Source organism: Bufo bufo, chromosome 10, assembly GCF_905171765.1.
Source record: "Bufo bufo chromosome 10, aBufBuf1.1, whole genome shotgun sequence".
Lineage (NCBI taxonomy): Eukaryota > Metazoa > Chordata > Amphibia > Anura > Bufonidae > Bufo > Bufo bufo.
The window spans coordinates 44,529,578-44,553,002 of NC_053398.1; the positions used below are offsets into that span (position 1 = coordinate 44,529,578).

General features: G+C 44.4%; 1 protein-coding gene across 4 annotated transcripts in view; it reads right to left on the reverse strand.

Moving 5' to 3' along the window:
• Nucleotides 1-656: 656 nt before the first annotated feature.
• Nucleotides 657-23,425, reverse strand: part of TSPAN4 (tetraspanin 4) — a 594,748-nt gene continuing 571,979 nt past the window's right edge. For 3 of the 4 annotated variants that reach the window (XM_040410435.1, XM_040410436.1, XM_040410437.1), the window contains 4 exons: nucleotides 16,672-16,773; nucleotides 10,409-10,540; nucleotides 4,083-4,166; nucleotides 658-2,445 (listed from right to left, as the gene is read on the reverse strand). In XM_040410435.1, coding sequence (XP_040266369.1) covers nucleotides 2,377-2,445; nucleotides 4,083-4,166; nucleotides 10,409-10,540; nucleotides 16,672-16,773 — 387 coding nt within the window. In that variant the 3' untranslated portion in view covers nucleotides 658-2,376. Of the gene's footprint in view, nucleotides 2,446-4,082; nucleotides 4,167-10,408; nucleotides 10,541-16,671; nucleotides 16,774-23,425 lie in introns of all 4 variants that reach the window. The other variant, XM_040410434.1, reaches the window with a different exon arrangement.

Consider the following 23,425-nt stretch of genomic DNA (forward strand, 5'->3'; position numbering starts at 1 on the left):
TAGAGTAGCAGTTATGTCAAGCTATGTACGGCACCATATAAAATCAAAGGCCTACAGAGGTACAGTAGAGCCCCATGCACCTACAAACTGGAGCCATAATACGGCCATGTGCATGAGCCATTGTCATCCTTTTAGATGGTAAGATTCCTGGCCAAAAAAAGAGTGCTGATCAACAATAAAACCAGTTGATCAACGCTAGTTTCAAAGGCCTTTCACACAGACTGATTGAATGTGGATGGGGATGAACAAGATGAACAATCATCACTACGATCATTCATTCCCCACACTTCTACATTATGTTGGCAGTACAGGGAGATTCGCTGCTAACCAGGGAACATTATGCTCACAAAAACAATCCAGTCGGCCAACAGAGGAGTTTTTTTTCTGGTTTATCCGCTGATCACTTTCACCTACTGGGGGCAGTTATCGGGGAACAAGCATTCGTACAAATGTTCCTTTCCAATCATCTGCCTTACACCACCGCTATATGGAAACTAGCAGAGCATTCACTGTATATATACAATGGAGACACGGCTTACCAAGTGCTGAGTAGAAGTCCCTGAAGATGGAAATCAACACTTGGCTTCTTAACTCTACAGCGGCCAGAGATGCAGTCCGTCCATATATTCAATGCACACACACAGCGTCTGATAAACATTTTTATTAGAACAAATTTTCACTATACTTCTTGCATAAATTATGTATATAAGTATATACACTGAAAGAGGGAAACATAGTGAGAGTCTGCAGGGACCTTACCAGGAAGCAGTCATCACTGAACTCACAATGTGGGTAAAGGGAACGATGTCCAATGTTAGGCCCTACCCCTCATACAGGGAGCAGTGATCTACGGTTTTGCTTGCGGGGTGAGGCAGGGTTGTGCCTGGTTATAAACTGAACCATAAGTGCTTTAGTATAAATGGAAACATTGAGAAGGAAGGGGAATCTCATTAGCTGCCTGTGTGTTCGGATAGTGCCGTCTGGTGTCACTTCCAAGTATCCTACTGGGAGAGGTGACATGGAGTGTGACGCTCTGCGAGAGGTACAGAGCAATGCGTGGCAGACACTAAAGAAGAGTCTCGGCAACAAAATGCATAGTCTTTCCACCAGTTCCTGTAACAATCTGTGTACGAAGGTCTCCTTTAGCTAGACATTATTTCTATATACAAATCTAGCAGCCTCCAAGATTGCTGACGTCTTACAGACATCCTATGAACGTGCCAACGATGGGCAGAAAAGCCTTTCCAAGTTCATGAAATTTGCTCGTTGCTGACCATAACATAAGTGGGTTAAGAAATACGAAAACCAAATCTCAAATACTGATGTAGAGGAAGGCAGCAGATGGTATGGTCCACCCAACTGGCTCTTCTACTGGGACATACAGAAATGTCTTTAGGTTGCCTAAGTGACATTGTATGTATCCTAAATTTACATTTCCACACATTTTACTGCATAGCGCAGTAAGCTGTGGATGTAACAACTTTCCACTATTGTACCTTTACACATAGGAATAATGCTGCTATATAGTGTCTGCCTGGCCGGTAAGAATTAGGCTACGCTGGGCGACCAATTACAATGATTAGGCTCTAAAGAAAATGATTCTTAAATGCCAATAATCTGAAAGCAATGGTAGACTACATCTATACTATGGTTCACCGAAGGCGGAGAACTGCAAACTAATACTTTTCCTTTTGAGTTCAATGCACTGAAAGCCGTGTGGCTGTGACTTTAAGTTAATTATCTGGCAGTTTTCAAGTTACTGGAAAAAGTTCACATTAATTGTATTATCGGGTGGTTTGGCGCTAAAGGACACATTTTTGTAGGACATGACTTATTCCCCAATCTTAGTATATGTTGGATGGATTTCACCATATATGGTAATGTACCAGGACCTTCTGAATATAGACCCAAAGCCAGTATAAATGTAAATCCCAGTAATATGATAGCTAGTAGACTTTTTGGTTAACCAGACGGTAAGCACTAAAGGCAGAACAGTTCTTATGTAGTACAGTTTTAGTTGGAGAGAACAGTCAAAGATGTGCTTCCATTGATCGTGTGGTGAACAGTATAAAACCCACTGCTGTCCCCCAAAGAAGCACAGAAGACCCTCCCCCAAGTCTTGGCTTCCATAGACCACATGTTCCTCCACCGTACTCAGAGTTGTTAAGAGTTGTCCACTTCCCCACCCGCTGCCGGTCCTCCATGCCTGGAGAAAGTTGTCATGTTTCAGAGGGCTCTTGTGCTTTTCGAGGCTGTCTGTGGTGGTTTCAAATAAGGAGGAAGAACAGAACGAAGGAAGATCTGCTTTGAAAACCACATAGGTTCTTCCCGGGTACATCTCAGTAAGGAGAGCAGGGAGATGACGGGGTGGATGTCTCAGGCGTAGTATGTGTCGGTTTTTGCCATCTGGCAGTACATGGTCATGGCAAATGTAAGTCCAAGAATCTACAGAAGCAAGAAGAAAAATCCTCAGTACTAGAAGAGGAACAAGATGTTCTGTCATTGTAATCAGAGCACATCATTCATATTTCAGTTTGTAGCCAAATTGGAATTCGGTACAGCGGACCTAAGACCTCAAAAAGTATGACTGAGATTCCTATTCTTTTATATAGTATGATGTCACCAACTTTACTGCTATCTTAATCATAACATTTACTGTGATATTTTCTAGCATTTAATTTTAAAGCAAGTCACCTCCAAGATTTCAAAGTTAGCATACCGCTATATAGGGAACCTAAACATACCTTTCTTGTAAAAATCCTTATTAGACGACTGGATTTTCACAAGAAAGGTTTGGTTATATTTTGGGACCACTATCTTTCATGGCGGTATGCTCAGTATGATGCATTGGAAGCAGCTTAGGCAGGGTGCTGAATCTCCTTAAAGACACCAGTCCTGTATGGAGACTTACTGGCAATGCTCCATGGGAAATGAATATGCAAAGAGGTATCTCCCAAGAAAGCGAACCATCGTGCCAGCCAGAATCCTACTCCATTCTGATAAGGGGCAAACACCCTGAAACAGTTGTCTACAGCTGGATATCTGGCCTGCCTGTATTCCCTAGTCAAATCCCAAGGCTTGAAAGTCGGATCTTGACTCATAGGGAGATACTTCCAAGAGGCGGTGATGGCGAGATGTTTCTCTTTTTTGGAAGATATCTCTGCGTATCAAAAAAGTGTTTAGAACCATTTATAAATGAGTCACCTTAACGTAACTTTGAAGCCCCCTCCCACTTTAAAGAGGTCATCTAATATATGGCTGACACTTTGTTAACAACAGGAAGCATTATTTTCTAAAATGGTGATAAAAAAGGTGGGTGGGCCGCCGAATTTACTATAAATTACCCCAGACACTGGTGTACGTTGTAGTTCAAGCCTACACCAGCTACATTTACTTTCTAGGACAGGTTGCTGACAGCCGTTTTAAATCATTCCCGGAGAACCCCTTTAATAAATTAGGTGCATCAGTGCACAGTGGATCAAGACTGGCCCATGGGAACACCAGCCCATCGATGCAACAAACCTTACCAAGCTCTTCTGCCCTTGCGTTCGGTCACACTGTACATGTCGCCTGAATGCAGGTAACACATTTTTGTGTTCTGAGACAATTAGCAAGTGACATTACTGACACTTGCTTAGGAGCGGACAACAATTTTAAAGGATACAGTATGCAAAATTTGCTTCTGTATGTTTTTCTTTTTTGTGTACTGTGACATTTGTCTGACTTGTGTGTTTAAGAGAAGTGTGCAGGTGTTCTGCGAAAATGTACCCACAGTATAATATGAACCTATTAAAAATGGCTATTACGAGTCAATTTATGGCCAGTATTTGCCATCAAGCTCTATGCTAGAATAGCTGCCTGCTTCATAAATATTACACTATTCTGCCTCCATATTCACTTTAATTCCTGTCTCATATCCTGGGTAGGTCATATCCTTCATACCGCGGGTCTGGAACGGCAGTTAAACTTGTCTATAGAGAATACAAGGCCATTGGAAAGATGTTGCTGCTGGAATGGACTTCAATTGAAATATCTAATAGAGCTGCTCAAATTTTAAGAGCCAAGACATGTTCGGCACTGACCTGTACAAGAGCAGTGCAGAGTCCAAAGATCCCAACCGCCAGAAGGTTCTCATGTAGCCAGATCTTCACCGTTTCATAACAAGGCTGAAATAAAGCAGAGCACATCTGTGAGTGTAGACATCTACACCAGCATCAGGTCTCATTTATAGTGTCAAGCCTTGCTAAAGGGCCCTTTACACTGCCTGATGTTCTAGCAGATTATAGCCAATGAACATTCGTACGTACGCTTGTTAGCAATAATCTGCTGATGTCAAGGTGCCGCCGATTACCCGAAGAACCGGAGAACCACTTGTTCATCGGGTAATAAGATTGTTGGTGCAGGCACCTAAATTATCGTTTGCCAGCAGCAGATCGTGGTGTCTAAACAACACTCTTCTGTATGGGGACAATCAATGGCATTAGCGTTCACTCCTTCCCATACTGTGGAGGAGATTGTTGCATGTAAATACAGTGGTCCCCTTCACTGACGAGCAGGCAATTGTGGAGAAGGAATGCTACATTGGGCCATTTAAAGGGGTTGTGTCACTTCAGCAAGTGGCATTTATCATGTAGAGAACGTTAATACAAGGCACTTACTAATGTATTGTGATTGTCCATATTGCCTCCTTTGCTGGCTGGATTCATTTTTCCATCACATTATACACTGCTTGTTTCCAGGGGTTATGGCCACCCTGCAATCCATCAGCAGTGGCCGTGCCTGTACACTATAGGAAAAAGTGCCGGTGTTCTGCCAGATTCCTATACCTTGGCAGAATGCTATAGCCAGAAGTGACGCGGCCGCACAGGAATCAGCTGGAGGAGGGTGTGTGTGGATCTGCGCAAGCGCAGATCCACTGGATTCGTAAAAATAATTGCACCGCCGCGGGAGAAGCACCTTCTTCATTTGCATGCGCAAAACGGTACACCGCGCATGTGCACTCAGGGACCACACTCAGCTCTGCTATGTGATGACCCCACCACCCCAATATCCTGCAATCACCTCTGCTATGTGGTGTCCCCAATATCCTGCACTCAGCTCTGCTATGTGGTGAGGCTGAACTGCGCCAGATGATGTGTCCGCGTGTGCACTGAAAAATCTACCTACCCCTGAGTGCGCACGTGCGGTGTACGGTTTTGTGCATGCAAATGAAGTAGTTGCTTCTCCCGCGGCGGTACAATTATTTTTACGAATCCAGTGGATCTGCGCTTGCGGTGCCTTCTCAAACAGCTGATTAGCGGAGGTCCCAGATGTAGGACCCCCACCAATCAGATACTCATGAGCTATTCAGAGGATAGGTCATCAGTTTAAAAAAAAAAATCTTGCTGAGTGGGGGCACAAAGTAGACTGTGGGATTGGGTGGGGTTAGTGGTGTGGCTTAAAGGGATTCTGTCACCTGAATTTGGGGTATAGAGCTGCAGACATGCACTGCTCGATCGCCGCTAGCATGTCCGCAATATACATTCCCCATAGCTGTGATTGTTTTTATTTAGGCAAAAACGATTTTATATATATATGTAAATGAGGCAAGTAAGGAGCCCAAGGGGCTGTTACTAACATTTCAGGAGCCCAGCCACGCCCATTGTGAAGGAGCCCAGCACCGCTACGCATCCCCCGAATCTCCTCCTTGATCCCCAATGTCACAAAGTTAGAGCGCCGTAATCTCGCAGCTCGTGTGCAGTTCGTTCCCTGAGGCGGATACCAGCACAGAGAAAGAACACTATGCCGGCACTGACATGCCTCATACTCGCGCATGCGCAAGATTACGGCGCTCTAACTTGGTAACCTCGGGGAGCAAGGAGGGCGTGGCTGGGCTCCAGAAACATTAGTAACAGCCCCTTGGGCTCCTTACTTGCCTCATTTACATATATATAAAATCGTTTTTTCCCCCTAAATAAAAGCACTCACAGCTATGGGGAATGTATATTGCAGATGTGCTAGCAGCGATCTAGCAGCGCATATCCGCAGCTCTATAGGCAAAATCCAGGTGACAGAATACCTTTAACGTTTAAAAAATAAAATAAAAATAAAACACAGGAATTGCTTTCTGAGAGGTATGACACTGGGACATACCACAAACGGTGCATTTTTCCTGTTGAAGTAGTGGGGGGAAAATATCATGAGCTCAGAAGTGCACACCCGTAGTGTGAATCTGGATTTTTAAAAAATTTACAGAACCACTTTTGGCGTATTAATTATTTAATTCGTTAGAGTGTAGCATGGTCAACAAGGACAACATCTGCATGGAGTTTGTATGTTCTCCCTGTGTTTGCGTGGGTTTCCTCCCACACTCCAAAGACCTACTGATAGGGAACTTAGATTGTGAGCGCCATTGTGGACAGCTTGATGCTAATGTCTGTAAACGCTGCAGAATATGTCAGCGCTATATACAGGTGAAACTCGAAAAATTTTAATATCGTGCAAAAGTTCGTTTATTTCAGTAATGCAACTTAAAAGGGATGATTATGGCTTACAGCTTATGAAAACCCCAAAGTCACAATCTCAGAAAATTTGAATATTGCATGAAATCATTAAAAAAAGGATGTTAAATAGAAAAATTTAGAACCTCTGAAAAGTATAATCATGCACATGTCCTCAATACTTGGTTTGGGCCCCTCAATGCGGCGTGGCATGGATGCTATCAGCCTATGGCACTGCTGAGATGTTATGGAAGACCAGGATGCTTTAATAGCAGCCTTCAGCTCTTCTGCATTGTTCGGTCTCATGTTCTCTCATCTTTCTCTTGGCAATGCCCCATAGATTCTCAAGTTTGCTGGCCAATCAAGCACAGTAATCCCATGGTCATTGAACCAGGTTTGGGTACTTTTGGCAGTGTGGGCAGGTGCCAAGTCCTGCTGGAAAATGAAGTCACCATCTCCATAAAGCTCGTCTGCGGAAGGAAGTATGAAGTGCTCCAAAATCTCCTGGTAGACGGCTGCTTTGACTCTGGATATAATTAAGCACAGTGGACCAACACCAGCAGATGACATGGCTCCCCAAATCAACACAGACGGTGGAAACTTCACACTGAACTTCAAGCATCTTGCATTGTGTGCCTCTCCATTCTTCCTCCAGACTCTGGGTCCTTGGTTTCCAAATGAGATGCAAAAGTTGCTCTTATCAGAAAAGAGGACTTTGGACCACTGAGTAACAGACCAGTTATTTTTTTCTTTAGCCCAGGTAAGACGCTTCTGACGTTGTTTGTTGTACAGGGGAGGCTTGACAAGAGGAATACTACATTTAAGGCCTCATGCACACGACCGTTTTTTTTTAAGGTCCGCAAAAACGGGGTCCGTAGGTCCGTGATCCTGGTCCTGGTCTTCCATAACATCTACCGTTTTTTCGTCCGTGGGTCTTCCTTGATTTTTGGAGGATCCACGGACATGAAAAAAAAGTCGTTTTGGTGTCCACCTGGCTGTGCGGAGCCAAACGGATCCGTCCTGAATTACAATGCAAGTCAATGGGGACGGATCCGTTTGACATTGACACAATATGGTGCAATTACAAACGGATCCGTCCCCCATTGACTTTCAATGTAAAGTCAGGAGTCCCTATTATACCATCGGATCGGAGTTTTCTCCAATCCGATGGTATATTTTAACTTGAAGCGTCCCCATCACCATGGGAACGCCTCTATGTTAGAATATACCATCGGATTTGAGTTAGATCGTGAAAACTCATATCCGACAGTATATTCTAACACAGAGGCGTTCCCATAGTGATGGGGACGCTTCAAGTTAGAATATACTTTGAACTGTGTACATGACTGCCCCCTGCTGCCTGGCAGCACCCGATCTCTTACAGGGGGCTATGATACGCAGAATTAACCCCTCAGGTCCTGAGGGGTTAATTGTGCGTATCATAGCCCCCTGTAAGAGATCATGTGCTGCCAGGCAGGAGGGGGCACACCCCCCCTCCCTCCCCAGTTTTAAATTCATTGGTGGCCAGTGGGCCACCCTCCCTCCCCTGTATTACTGTAGATTCATTGGTGGTCAGTGGGCCCCCCTCCCTCCCCTGTATTACTGTAGATTCATTGGTGGCCAGTGGGCCCCCCCTCCTTCCCCTGTAGTACTGTAGATTCATTGGTGGCCAGTGGGCCCCCCCTTCCTCCCCTGTAGTACTGTAGATTCATTGGTGGCCAGTGGGCCCCCCTCCCTCCCCCTCCTAATTAAAATCTCCCCCCCTATCATTGGTGGCAGCGGAGAGTTCCGATCGGAGTCCCAGTTTAATCGCTGGGGCTCCGATAGGTAACCATGGCAACAGGACTGCAGTAGCGTCCTGGTTGCCATGGTTACCGATCGGAGCCCCAGCGATTAAACTGGGACTCTGATCGGTAACCATGGCAACCAGGACGCTACTGCAGTCCTGGTTGCCATGGTTACTTAGCAATTTTTAGAAGCATTATACTTACCTGCGAGCTGCGATGTCTGTGACCGGCCGGGCGCTCCTCCTACTGGTAAGTGAAAGGTCTGTGCGGCGCATTGCTTATAGCACAGACCTGTCACTTACCAGTAGGAGGAGCGCCCGGCCGGACACAGACATCGCAGCCTCGCAGGTAAGTATAATGCTTCTAACAATTGCTAAGTAACCATGGCAACCAGGACTGCAGTAGCGTCCTGGTTGCCATGGTTACCGATCGGAGCCCCAGCGATTAAACTGGGACTCAGATCGGAACTCTCTGCTGCCACCAATGATAGGGGGGGAGATTTTAATTAGGAGGGGGAGGGAGAGGGGGCCCACTGGCCACCAATGAATCTACAGTACTACAGGGGAGGGAGGGGGGCCCAGTGGCCACCAATGAATCTACAGTACTACAGGGGAGGGAGGGGGGGCCCACTGTCCACCAATGAATCTACAGTACTACATGGGAGGGAGGGGGGGCCGCACTGTCCACCAATGAATCTACAGTACTACATGGGAGGGAGGGGGGGCCGCACTGGCCACCAATGAATCTACAGTACTACAGGGGAGGGAGGGGGGGGCCGCACTGGCCACCAATGAATTTAAAACTGGGGAGGGAGGGGGGTGTGCCCCCTCCTGCCTGGCAGCACATGATCTCTTACAGGGGGCTATGATACGCACAATTAACCCCTCAGTTGCAGCACCTGAGGGGTTAATTGTGCGGATCACAGCCCCCTGTAAGAGATTTGGTGCTGCCAGGCAGCAGGGGGCAGTCATGTACACAGTTCAAAGTATATTCTAACTAGAAGCGTCCCCATCACTATGGGAACGCCTCTGTGTTAGAATATACTGTCGGATCTGAGTTTTCACAAAGTGAAAACTCAGCTCTGAAAAAGCTTTTATGCAGACGGATCTGCGGATCTGTCTGTGTGAAAGTAGCCTACGGCCACGGACCACGGACGCGGATTCCAATCTTGTGTGCATCAGTGTTTTTTCACGGACCCATTGACTTGAATGGGTCCGTGAACCGTTGTCCTCAAAAAAATAGGACAGGTCATATTTTTTTTGACGAACAGGAAACACGGATCACGGATGCGGCTGCAAAACGGTGCATTCTCCGATTTTCCCACGGACCCATTTAAAGTCAATGGGTCCGCGAAAAAAAAACGGAAAACGGAACAACGGCCGCGGATGCACACAATGGTCATGTGCATGAGGCCTAAAGCCCATGTGCAGGATCTGTCTGTGTGTGGTGGCTCTTGATGCACTAACTCCAGCCTCAGTCCACTCCTTGTGAAAGTCCCCAACACTTTTGAATGGCCTTTTGTTGACAATCCTCTCCAAGCTGAGGTTGTGCACCTTTGTCTTCCACACTTGTCCCTTCCACATAACTTTCTATTAATGTGCTTTGATACAGAACTTTGGGAACATCCAACTTCTTTTGCAATTACCTTTGAGGCTTTCCCTCCTTACGGAGGGTGTCAATGATGGTTTTCTGCACAACTGTCAGGTCAGCAGTCTTTCCCATGAATGTGATTCCTACTGAACCAGACTGAGAGACAATGTAAAGGCTCAGGAACCATTTGCTCTGGGGGTATGGATTAATTAGCTGACTGGAGTGTGACACTGAGCCGAGAATATTGAACCTTTTCACAATATTCTACTTTTCTGAGATTGTGACTTTGGGGCTTCGTAAGCTGTAAGCCATAATCATCCAAATTATAACAAATAAAGGCTTGAAATATCTCTCTTTGCATGCAATGAGTTTCTCTCATATGTTAGTTTCACCTTTTAAGTTGCATTACTGAAATAAATGTACTTTTACACAATATTCAAATTTTTCAAGTTTTACCTGTAACTAAAAAAATTGTTTTCATTGTCACTCTGTTGTCATTCAGTGGGAACTTCCATACAAAGTTTAAAATGACATGAATAACAGGGCACATACCGCTTTCCACCATGTCCCAGGAGAGTGTAAGCCGCAGTTCTCACTGAACTCCAAGCAACAGGAATCCGGGACTCGACTTGTGTTATACACCTCAAACCAGTCTGTGTAGTTTGATACCCCACAACACCGAAACTGCAGGAGCAAAGAGAACATCAAATGTAATAATCTGCATGATCATAACTCCATCTCTGCTGTAACACGCCTGCATATTTAGAGTCTTTATCCTACCCCTGATGGTTCTCTTAGGCCTCTTTCACACGGGCGTTGCGGGAAAATGTGAGGGTGCGTTACGGGAACACCGCGATTTTTTCCGCGCGGAGTGCAAAACATTGTAATGCGTTTTGCACTCGCGTGAGAAAAATCGCGCATGTTTGGTACCCAAACCCGAACTTCTACACAGTAGTTCGGGCTTGGGATCGGTGTTCTGTAGATTGTATTATTTTCCCTTATAACCATGTTATAAGGGGAAAATAATAGCATTCTGAATACAGAATGCATAGTAAACTAGCGCTGGAGGGGTTAAAAAAAAATTAAAAATTTTTTAACTCACCTTAATCCACTTGATCGCGGCCCGGCATCTCCTTCTGTCTCCTTTGTTGAATAGGACCTGGGGTGAGCATTAATTACAGGAACAGGACCTTTGATGACGTCACTCCGGTCATCACATGATCCATCACCATGGTAAAAGATCATGTGATGGATCATGTGATGACCGGAGTGACGTCACCACAGGTCCTTGACCTGTAATGAATGCTCACCACAGGTCCTGTTCAATAAAGGAGACAGAAGGAGATGCCGGCATCGCGATCAAGTGGACTAAGGTGAGTTAAATTATTATTATTATTTTTTAACCCCTCCAGTGCTATTGTACTATGCATTCTGTATTCTGAATGCTATTATTTTCCCTTATAACCATGTTATAAGGGAAAATAATAATGATCGGGTCTCCATCCCGATCGTCTCCTAGCAACCGTGCGTGAAAATCACACCACATCCGCACTTGCTTGCGGATGCTTGCGATTTTCACGCAACCCCATTCACTTCTATGGGGCCTGCGTTGCGTGAAAAACGCAGAATATAGAGCATGCTGCAATTTTCACGCAACGCACAAGTGATGCATGAAAATCACCGCTCATGTGAACAGCCCCATAGAAATGAATGGGTCGGTATTCAGTGTGGGTGCAATGCGTTCAACTCACGCATCGCATCCGCGCGGAATACTTGCCCGTGTGAAAGGGGCCTAAAGGCAGATTTTCCTTCTCCACGTTTGTTTAAGGGGCAGGTCTTCTTAGAGTGATGCAGGAGTTATGGTGTGTACTCGGAGCCAATCAGATGTGTTCTCCTGCTGCTTCCCTCCCCTTCATGCTATTTTATTGAAACAGTGGATGAAAAAACTGCAGCTGCATCCCCCTCCTCCATCTTCTACTTACTGTTTTCCATAAGACAAATTTTTTTGGGACGTTGAGGTAGGTTCTAAACATTTCCAGAGTGTGTGTAATTAGGAAATGTTGGAAAGTGAGGGAGATGCTGCCCTCCCTTTAAAAATGAAGGATAGTATAAGTTTATAAGTTTCATACAGTATATACAAATGTACTTCTGATTTATAAAAAAGGGGTACACCTTAATAATTGACTTATACTCTGATGACGGATGAGAAGACCTTCCGATCTTATGGAGGTCCAGCATTGTCACCATCATAGAAAACAAGTGGCAGTGGCGCATATCTGTACATGTAACCAGCACTTCTGGTCTGCACTTCCAGAAAGAGGAAGATGGTGGGCAGGATGCAGCTCCGAGCCTGGGTAGTGAGGTCACCAGTCTATTTCTTATTTTAAAGGGGTTATCTGGGAATTTGATATTGATGACCTTTCCCCATGGTAGGTCATCAATATCAGATTGGTGGGGGTCCGACTCCAGGCTCCCCCGCCGATCAGCTATCTGAAGAGCCTGTTGCGCACACTGGAGCTCCAGTGAGCGTTGCAGCCTCTTGTTGATCGGCGGGGGTGCTGGGAGTCGAAATACCTCTTTAATACTATGGATCCTGAAGGGAACAAGATGGGGACTAACATGGGATCTTTCCTTGCAGGAGTGGCTTATCAAAATGCACAATGCAAATGCAAAGCATTAGGGTGGGGCTACATGACTACATAAAATGCGTTGCGACACTGCATCTAATTATTGTCAAAGGCACCTTGATGCAAAATGCAACATACAGCAACGTGACAGTTAAAACAATCCAACACGGTTGAATTTGTGGTTGCAGTTTGTGGTCAACTGTGACTTCCCTTAGAGTTTCTTCAATTTGGCTGTGTTTTTACAGTGAAATCTCAGCTCTAAAACGTACACAAGTGGTCTTGGTCGCACGGCTTTTACTGTTGCCGTAAATGGCAAATTCAGCTCTTGAACGTACCTGGACATTAGCAGAACACTTTACAGATCTACCAGATACTTGAATATTATTGAGTAGAACTATTTGGGTTCTGTCACCAAATGCAATGACTTTTTCTGACAGGACTCCGCAGAAACAATATGTGGTCATACGCAGTCTATAGGCACATAGCAAAACCACAGCAGGGATGTACCATATGTGACGGTCATCGCAAAAGCGGATTTATCTTTTTTTTTTTTCTGGAGTCTTGTTTGTACCCCTGCCAAACGTCATTATAGTGTCATGCTATTATTTCCCTTCAGTTGACATGTGTCCCATGAGGACCTAGCATTTTGGTGACCTTTTCTTCATTTTGTTAAGGCTGGTAAAACAATGTGGCAGTAAATGGCTTAAGTCACTCCAACCTGCAAAGACCGTCATAGTCCTGAAAACACTGCAACTAATTAACCATATGACGAGGACTCCATTTAACTCTACAGGCATGCAGTTACATGGTGTACAGTATATTGCGTTAGACCACAGGATCTGTTTTTTTTGCTATATTATATAGCAAATACCTCATGCACCACTGATAGTCTTATGTACACCACGTCATAAAAGGGCTACATAATTAAAGGGATTGTCTGGTTTAGAAAGCTCATTTTCATATAATGTTAGGGAATGCTGGGGTAACAGAGTGGGTTCTTCAGTTCAGGATTCTCATCTTTTGGCCTAACTGGTGAGTGAGCAAGATTTACTATTGAACGCGCAACAATGATTTTGCTACTGAGAGAAAAACATGTGATTTATACTAAAATGAGCGCGCTGATTCCAAATATGAACTCAGAATTTGCCTGACACGTCTAGATTTTAACCCCTTAAGGACCCTGGGATTTTCCATTTTTGCGTTTTCCACTCCCCGCCTTCCCATAGTCCTAACTTTTTTATTTTCCCATTCACATAGCCTTATGAGGGCTTATTTTTTGTGGGACAAGTTGTACTTTCTAATGGCACCATTAACGGTTGCACACTATGTAGTAGGAAGCAGGAAAAAAAAATTCCAAATGGGGTAGAATTGGGAAAAACGCAATTCTGATAAAGGTTTTTATTTTTTTACACTATACGGTATAATTGACCTGTTATCTTCATTCTCCAGGTCAGTACAGTTACAACGATACCACACAATTTTTCTTGCTTTTTAATACTGAAAAAAAAAAATAATACTTTGAGGAAAATATATATTTTTTTTTATAACAATATTCTGACCCATATATCTTTTTTGTAGTTGTGTACGGGGCTGTGCGAGGGCTCATTTTTTGAGGGGCGATCTGTTCTTTTCAGTGATACCAATTTAAAGTGTGTGCAACTTTTTGATCACTTTTTATAAAATAATTATTGGGTAGTTTAAGTGACAATTTATGTTGTTATATTTTAATAGTATGGGCATTTTCACACGCAGCAATGCCCATGATGTTTATGTTTTTTTAAGGAAAGGGGGTGATTTGAACTTTTTTTAAGTCACCATTATAGACACCAGTGAAACTTAATTTGCACTATACCAATACAATGCTGCCACCTAGTGGCCTGTATTGGTATAGTCATCTAATAGGCACCGAAGCCTGCTTGAGGCTTTAGCCTATTAGATCAATGTAACAGGTTCCCCGATCTCAACCGGGGAACGCTGTTACCGGAGTAGAAGTGCGTGACTTCCGCTTCCGGACTGTGCAGATGCCGTGGTCACATTTGACCATGGCATCTCAAAGGGAAAATGTATGCGATCAGCCTTATGGCTGCACGAGCGCCATGTTTGGGGACTGGACAGGTCCATTGAAATATTTCCACTATAATGCATTAATATTATAATTGATTAGGCTTTGCATGTATAACTTAACCCTTTAAAGACCTCCGCCGTACATGTATGGCGGAGGTCCTTAAAAAGTTAAGTTATACATGCAAAGCCTATTCAGTTATAATATTAATGCATTATATTGGAGATATTCCAATGGACATGTCCAGACCTGTTCGGTCGCACTCAGGCTGATGTCAGCAGTAAGTATATAAGGCAAGCTGGACAGATTTTGATAAAGTGATCTGTTATAGTGCTATCAGTTTTGAAACTTAAGATGGATGAACGCAAATGTGTTAACGATCCAGACAATTTCTGCTACATATGTGGCAAATACACTACTTATGATCAGTGCAAAAATCTGACCAAGCGAGTGCGTCTTGCAGCTTGGGATGCATTTGTGCTAGTTGTGCAGAACTTCCTTGGGAACAGACGAGCTGCGAACTATGCTGAATTAGAAGACAACATGCTTACAGCATATGAACAACTTGGCTGCTGAATGTCATTGAAAGTGCATTTATTACATTCCCATCTTGACTTTTTCCTACCCAATTTGGGACACGTAAGTGACGAACATGGAGAGCGGTTCCATAAAGATATTTCTACAATGGAGAACAGGTATCAAGGCCGCTGGAATCCCAACATGATGGGGGACTACTGCTGGTTTTTGCAATGGGAAAATATGACCGTTCACAAACGCTAAATCAGATGCCTAAAGCACTTTTAACTGTACTGGGCCTTAAACTGAAAAACAAGACTTTTTGAAATTTTGTTATTCCATTTTCATACACTGTTTACTACGCAAACTTTGATGTAGATCAGGTAATTGTTGGAGTAAAACTCGTTCTGTTCAAAATTATTCAATGCTTTCCAAGTGCTTAAAGGGAACCTGTCACCTCCTAAATGCATGTAAACCCGCCCAGCAGTACCTCAGGGTAGCCCGCAGTGTGATACTAATCATACTTTTCATCCTGCAGTTCGCGCATGTGCGGTGCCCTCTGTTTTACTGCGCAATCCCATGTCAGGGCATGGGATCACGCAGTAAAATAGAGGGCACAGCGCATGCGCAAGACTTCGGAGAGTGAAGCCAAATTGCGGGCTGTCACTCAAAGGCAAGAGGGGGCGTGGTTACCTTGACTTGAATCAAGGAGGCCGCTGCCCCCTTGACTTCAAGCTGACATGCAAATTAGCAGGGACGGAGGATAAAAGATCGTTTTCTGACCTTATGCAGCATTGGAATCGGACTGCTGGATGAATTATATGATTAGCATCACACTGCGGGCTACCCTGAGGTACTGCTGGCGGGTTTACATGCATTTGGGAGGTGATAGGTTCCCTTTAATGTTTAATTCATTTAGGCATACTTATGCATAGCAAAATTTTGTGATGTGTTACAACAATTCTGACTTTGGATTTGTAATCCGCACACTCGATTTAGTATAGGACAAATGGTTTTTGCCCAGTAGCAGAGGAAAAGTTTTTTTGTTGTTGCGTGGTGTAATGCACCAGAATTCTAGCACAGCGGCCATATACCACATTTATGAAGTGTTTTTTTTCCCCTTGGCCTTCAAGGGATGGGAAGGCTGTATGGCTTAGTATCAGAGGGGGCATTACTTGGCATCGACCAAAACTGGTCCAGAATTCAGGTGCATAACTCTGACACAAAGTAAGCCACCTAATAAGTGGGAAAAAAAAATTAGGGTGGAATTTCTCAATCTTCTGCTCCAGTTTTTAGGGTAGAAAAGTCACAGATTTTGGTGCATGAGCCATTTACCAACTTTGTGCAGTTTTTTGCCACCATTGAAATTTCTACACAAAGTGGGCAGGTTTTGGGTGAGACCTCTACAGCCCAGTACATTTACCACTGGGGGACACTTTATGATTAGTTTTTTGTCAAGGCTCTCTTCTAACAAGTAGAGCTTGTCCAAAGCATAGAACCCTTTGAACTGGAAGCCAAGTTAAGCAACACCAGCATTTGTATGTGTTGTGTATGTAGTGTACTTTCTCTCAGGGTGGACATATTTGGATTTCAGAAGGTTCTCTACTTACATCAGTTTGGATAATACTCCATGCGTTGGTGAGGCCTATATTTCCTTCAGTTCCATACAAGTGAAGACCCTTCTTCAGATCTTGTTGTGCGTACCTATCAATCTGAAAAGAAGCAATACTTCGGTGAGCACAGGCAATGAAATCTGAAATCAAAGGTAAACCTTTCTAAGGGCTCTTTCACACCTGCGTTGTTGTGTTCCGGCATAGAGTTCCGTCGTCGGGGCTCTATGCCGGAAGAATCCTGATCAGGATTATCCTAATGCATTCTGAATGGAGAGAAATCCGTTCAGGATGCATCAGGATGTCTTCAGTTCCGGAACGGAACGTTTTTTGGCCGGAGAAAATACCGCAGCATGCTGCGCTTTTTGCTCCGGCCAAAAATCCGGAACACTTGCCGCAAGGCCGGATCCGGAATTAATGCCCATTGGAAGGCATTGATCCGGATCCGGCCTTAAGCTAAACGTCGTTTCGGCGCATTGCCGGAGCCGACATTTAGCTTTTTCTGAATGGTTACCATGGCTGCCGGGACGCTAAAGTCCTGGCAGCCATGGTAAGTGTAGTGGGGAGCGGGGGAGCAGTGTACTTACCGTCCGTGCGGCTCCCCGGGCGCTCCAGAGTGACGTCAGGGCGCCCCAAGCGCATGGATCATGTGATCACATGGATCACGTCATCCATGCGCATGGGGCGCTCTGACGTCATTCTGGAGCGCCCCGGGAGCCGCACGGACTGTAAGTATACCGCTCCCCGCTCCTACTATGGCAACCAGGACTTTATTAGCGTCCTGGGTGCCATAGTAACACTGAAAGCATTTGGAAGACGGTTCCGTCTTCAAATGCTTTCAGTACACTTGCGTTTTTCCGGATCCGGCGGGCACCCCCGGCAACGGAAGTGCATGCCGGATCCCAACAACGCAAGTGTGAAAGAGGCCTAAAAATGTGATGTCAAGAGAGATCCTGAAGTGATGGAACATTCCAAGCAACTAGTACTAGATCTAATGAGTCTGAGGTTGGCCATTCTTTTTATATTGATGGCCCATTCTCAGGATAGGCCAATAATGTTTGATAGGCAGGATCCCACATCCTTGACAATCAGCTGTTCGGTAGTTGCTCCGGCATACACAGCTCTGTCCATTGTGTAGTTACTGCACTAAAGAGAATGGGAACAGCTCTGTTGTAACCTGCTCCATCCACTACGAAACTGAACAGCTGTTTGGCGGGGGTGTGGTATGATGAACCTCCACTGATCAAACATTGATGGCCTATCAACCCCTTTAAGGCAGGTTTCACATTAAATCAGTTGTTCAACTTTATGACCTTTTGTACAAACCCCCACAGTATGACCATACATAATTATACTTACCTGATCCCCACCACTGGGCCCAGCTCCATTGCTACCCTGCAGGTCTCGGGTCTCCTTGTGTCAACATCCATTTTGACACAGGTTAGATGGTTGATGCAACCAATGAATGGCCGCAGTGGTCATGGGTCACTCGGCCATTTATTGGCTGAAGTGGTACCATGACCCACATCAAACCAGTTATTGACGCAAGGAGACCTGGGACCTGTAGAGCCAGCGGGGCAGCGTTGAAGCTGGAGCCCAGCAGCAAGGATTAGGTAAGTACAATTACCACCACGGATCCAGTCACGATGTGAAGTCCGTACAAGAGATCATAAAGGTGAACAACCCTTTTAATTATTTGTGTCCTTCATGATGCTTTCTTAAAGTATGCATGGGGTTATACACTGTGTGGGTGATGAGCGTTCTAGTACTCAATCTATTGTACTAGTAGTGCCAAAAATTATCAATTGATAGTACTCGTCACATGGAACACTTTACTTAAATCATACCCTACCCATCACATACTCAAGCAATCAGCGGTGCTTGTGTCATACCAGTGTCACAGAATATCCATGCCTCACAAAATAAACTCCCAATAGTGGATACTGTATTTTCCGCTTTATAAGACACACTTTTTCCCCCCCAAAAATGGGGGGGGGGAATGACAGTGTATCTTATAAAGTGAATACTAATGAGCGCTTTCATTATGGAAGCACTCACTAGTATCCAGAAGGTGCAGGGAGTGGTGAATGTAGTGCTGTACTAACCCTTCTCTGGTCTCCTCCGGGCGCCGCACTGTCCTGACTGCCTACAGAGTCAGGTTGTAGTTTGTGCACTATGACCTGACATAGTACACAGTCAGGTCATAGTGCAGCGTGGGCACGGAGAAGACCACCAAGCATGACTGCAGAAGAGACAAGAGAGGTGGCAGAGCAGGAGAAGTATTTGTTTTATCTCTAATCTGAGGTCTGATGAAGATTGGGGGGTCTATTTTGGAGTTCTGATGAATATTGGGGGCAGCGGCGGACTGGCCCACCAGAGTACCAGCGGATCCTCCGGTGGGCCCAGGCTCTGATTCCATAGTGGGCCCAAAAGGTCCAGGAGAAAAAACATCCGAAGCCAATAACTTGCCACTAGGGTCTATTTCTTTGAATCAAAACCTATTAGATTTTATTGATAGTACCAGGTTTGGGTCCCAAGAATATTTTCCTCTGGGGGGCCCAAGAAACCCCAGTCTGACCCCGAGTGGGAGTCTGTTATGAGTAAAATATAATTTTTCTCACTTTTCTCCTCTAAAATCTAGGTGTGTCCTATAAAGGGAAAAATATGGGGGGGGGGGGGGTTTGAACTTTGCCTTGACTTGCAAGACTGTGTATAATCCCTATTGGGAATCATTCAATAACCATTTCCTTTCCTCCCTCATCTTTTTTTCCTGCTATTTTTTTCCACTCCCCTCTTTTAGACTCATGACTGAGAACAAGTAAAGGAGGTATTTAAGAAAGGTCCTGGGACAAGCCCTCATTGCGGACATATGTACTGCATGGAGTGGTCTGCCTGGCCACAGATAACACGCTGTTAGCATCAGGTAGGGTGAACGGCTGATCTGATAAGAGCAATATTCTCCAGAACAAAGACTGTGCAGAAGACAAAACCTGAACATAGCAACGTGAAGGGAAGCAGCTCTGATGGTGATGGGGAATCAATGTGCTTTGTGTGAAAACAAACAGAGAACAACAATTTAACCGATCAGATCTAATCTCCCATCACGTCTGACACTGAACACTGCGATTATCAGCAGTTCCCGAGATGAACTTGGCCTTCAACCAAATACACATTGCACTGTATATACAAAGAATCAACAGGCTTGGTTATGAAGATGCTCGCTGCAAAAAGTGTACAGAAGCCATAGGGGATAATGATACGTGGTTGCAAGATGAATGTAATAAGGTTCTGCTCACATTACATTTTAGTTTTACGCTTGTGCTGAAAGAAAAGCCCCAACATATGCAACTGTATACAGCACAATTACACAAGTCACCTATAGACTACAATCACAGGAGAGAAGTACTGTATATTGTTCAGATTTTTTTTACACTTTACCCCACCCTATAGGAACCCTAAAGCAATGCAGGATACACTTTACTGTACAGAGAAAAGGTCCACTGACATACACCTGCCCAGCAGACTCCAAAAGAAAGCTCCTTTGTCGTCTTTCTGGTCCATAGGAGACATATGGACCTGTTTGGCTAATGTGCTGTGAGCAGGTCCCGGCACACACACCAGGCATACTCATGAAAAGCAGTGTACATGTAGCAGAGCACAACCACATATGCAAAGCTTTTAGGCCACATCCACGTTGTGGATTATGTGTGGATTTGTGTGCAGCAAATCCGCAGTATAAAAGGTACATCCACATGGGACCTAAAATATAGAAGAAAAGGTCTGTTGTGGGTTTTGCTTCTGATCCATAATGTTTTGTCATGGTTTTTGCCATAGAAATGGCTGTGAATTTCACCCAATATCTGCAGTGTAGATCCACATCATAAATTGACATGCTGCATTTGTCAAATCCACACCACCGGTCAGCTAAATGAGATTTCTTAAAAACTCATCCACTTTGCTGGTACAATGTTGCAGATTTGCCACATGAAAATCTGCGATGGAGGACCTGCAGCATACCCTAATATGGTACCAGCTAAGTACAGCCGTAGCCAAAAGTTTTGCGAGTGACACAAATTTTGGTTTTCATAAAGTTTGCTAAGGTTTTTTTACAGTAGCATTTAGCATCAACTCTAGATAACTATGAAGAGTGATCAGATGGCCATTTCCACCCTGCCACAAGAAGACTTCCTAACATAAATTCAGTGATCTTCTCGTTAGCTCAAGAGAAAATGTTAACGAGGACAAGGCAGCTGATATCACCCGGGCATGCTGATTGAATTAGAAGAGCAGACTGGTTGCTTTAAAATCATGGGTACTTGAAATCATTGTTTTCTTCTGTTAACCATAGTTACATCCAAGGAAACATGTTCAGTCATCATTGAATCAAAAGAGCTTCACAGGACATCGCTGCTTCTGAGATCAGATTGCACCTAAATTAACAATTTATCTGATCACCAAGAACTTTAAGGAGATAGGTGCAATTGCTGTGGAGAAGGTTTCAGGGCACCCAAGAGTCCAGCAAATGCCAGGTGTGAGAGCATCTGCATGCACAGTGAGGCAAAGGCTTTTGGAGGATAGCCTGGTGTCAGGAAGGGCAGCTAAAAAGCCACCTCTTTCCAAGAAAAACATCAAGGACAGACTGGCATTCTGTAGGATGTACAGGAATTGGACTGCAGAGGACTGGGGTAGAGTTATCCCTTCAGACTGTTTGGGATAACTGGAAGATTGAGCAGCACAGTGAGTCCTGTGTTATGCCAACAGTAAAGCATCATTCATCTGTGGGGTTTCTTCCCATCCAATGGAGTTGGCTCACTCACAATTTTGCCTAAGAACACTGCCATGAATAAAGAATGGGATCAAAACATGCTCCAAGAGCAAGCTCTCCTAACTATTCTGAAACAATTTAAAGGGGTCTTCTGGATAGATCATCAGAATCTGATCGGCGGGGGTCCCGGGTGTCGACTAGTATCAATGGCCTCGGCGTGGCTAAGCTCTATTAAAGTGAATAGGGCTTAGCCCCGCCCAGGCCAGTGATCCTAATCATGACATCACCGGGCCTGCGGTAAACAGCGAGAAGGCCGCGGCGCTACTGGAGCGCCGCTGCCTTTTCAAACAGCTGACCGGCGGGGGTTCTGGGTGTCGGACCCCGCTGATCAGATGCTGATGATGTATCCAGAGGATAGATCATCAGAAAGAGAAAACTGCAAAACCCCTTTAATGATGAACAATGCTTTTTTTCTGTATGATGGAGCACCATGTCACAAAATGATCAAAACATTGAAATTTCGGGTCCATGGCCAGGAGACTCCCCAATCTCAAACACATTGAGAACCTGTGTTCATCTGCTTTTTGAGGATTAATCAAACAAAAACACAGAAGTTGTGATAAACTCCAAGCACTGCTTAGGCAACAATGAGTTGCCATCCGTCAGGATTTGGCCCAGAAGTTGATATCCCACGTTCCAAGCCGACTTGGGCAAGTCTTGAAAAAGGGTCAACACCGGAAAGAGTCTTTGCATAAACTTGACACTATAAGTAAAAAAAAAACTATGAAATGCTCATAATTGTATCTCAGTATAGAAGGAGTAAGAAAGTCACATGACTGGAGGCCATCTGAAATCAATATTTGCATGATGAACAGCTATGAGATTAATTAGAACAATATGATCTATGTCTCTCTGTGTATGTATCTCTTTCTCTATATTTATTTCTGTGTGTGTATGTCAGTCTCTATCTCGCTGTCTCTTTAAGTCTTCACACATTTATATATATATATTTCCCGTTATGTGTCTCCATCTCTCTCGTTATTGTTTTTCTTTAGTCTTGCTTTCTATTTGTCCTAGTCTGCTATTATGTGATGAAAGGCTGCAATTCAAAGCACAATTCTTCCTTCCGTTTCCCACACAAGTAGAGGTTTTCGCTTGCCATTCAGCTCTGCTATTAAGCCCTATCAATGGTATGCATAGGTGAACATGCCGTAGGCTGTCACAGTAAGCTGGAGGGCCATCAAAAACAAACAGCTGCTGAGCATTACACAGAATGGACCAAGCACAGCTCAACAGGCTGGTAAACCTGGAGGCAAGGGATTGCTGTCATAAACAGCACACACTTCAAATCTGAGTAAGCACACATCCGAGACCCCGCGGTGCCAACCCTTATGATTATACAGAGACATAACGAGCATGTGCGGTAAAATGGTGGGTTTTATACACAGGCATTCTTGCAAATTTCTAAATTTCCTTTTTTTATTTTTCATTTTTAACCCCTTTTCCAGTAACATAGCAAGGGTTAACAGCTAAACAAACCTCAATATTTATTACCCTGATTCAGCAGTTTACAGAAACACCCCATAGGTAGTCATAAACTGCTGTATGGGCGCACCGCCCTGTATGGCTTTTGGAGGGCAGATGTTAGTGGAATGGTTTTTAGGCACCATGTCGCATTTGAAGGTACCCCTACAGTGGAACTCTCCAAAAAGTGATTTTGGAAAATGCACCCCTCAAGGAATTTGAGGGGTGAAGTGATTTCTTAGGTTTACTATTTTATTCAATATTTCAATAAGAAAGTACAAACGGTTCCATTAGTACCATGAAAGCTGACAAATATCCAAATACATCAAAGCAGACAACAGTACCATATCAATCTAGTAGGAGCTATTATACATTCCAAGTACTAAGACTCAATCAGAGTCTGTTAAATGGAGGAAAACAACTTAGGGTACTTTCACACTAGCGGCAGGACAGATCCGACAGGGT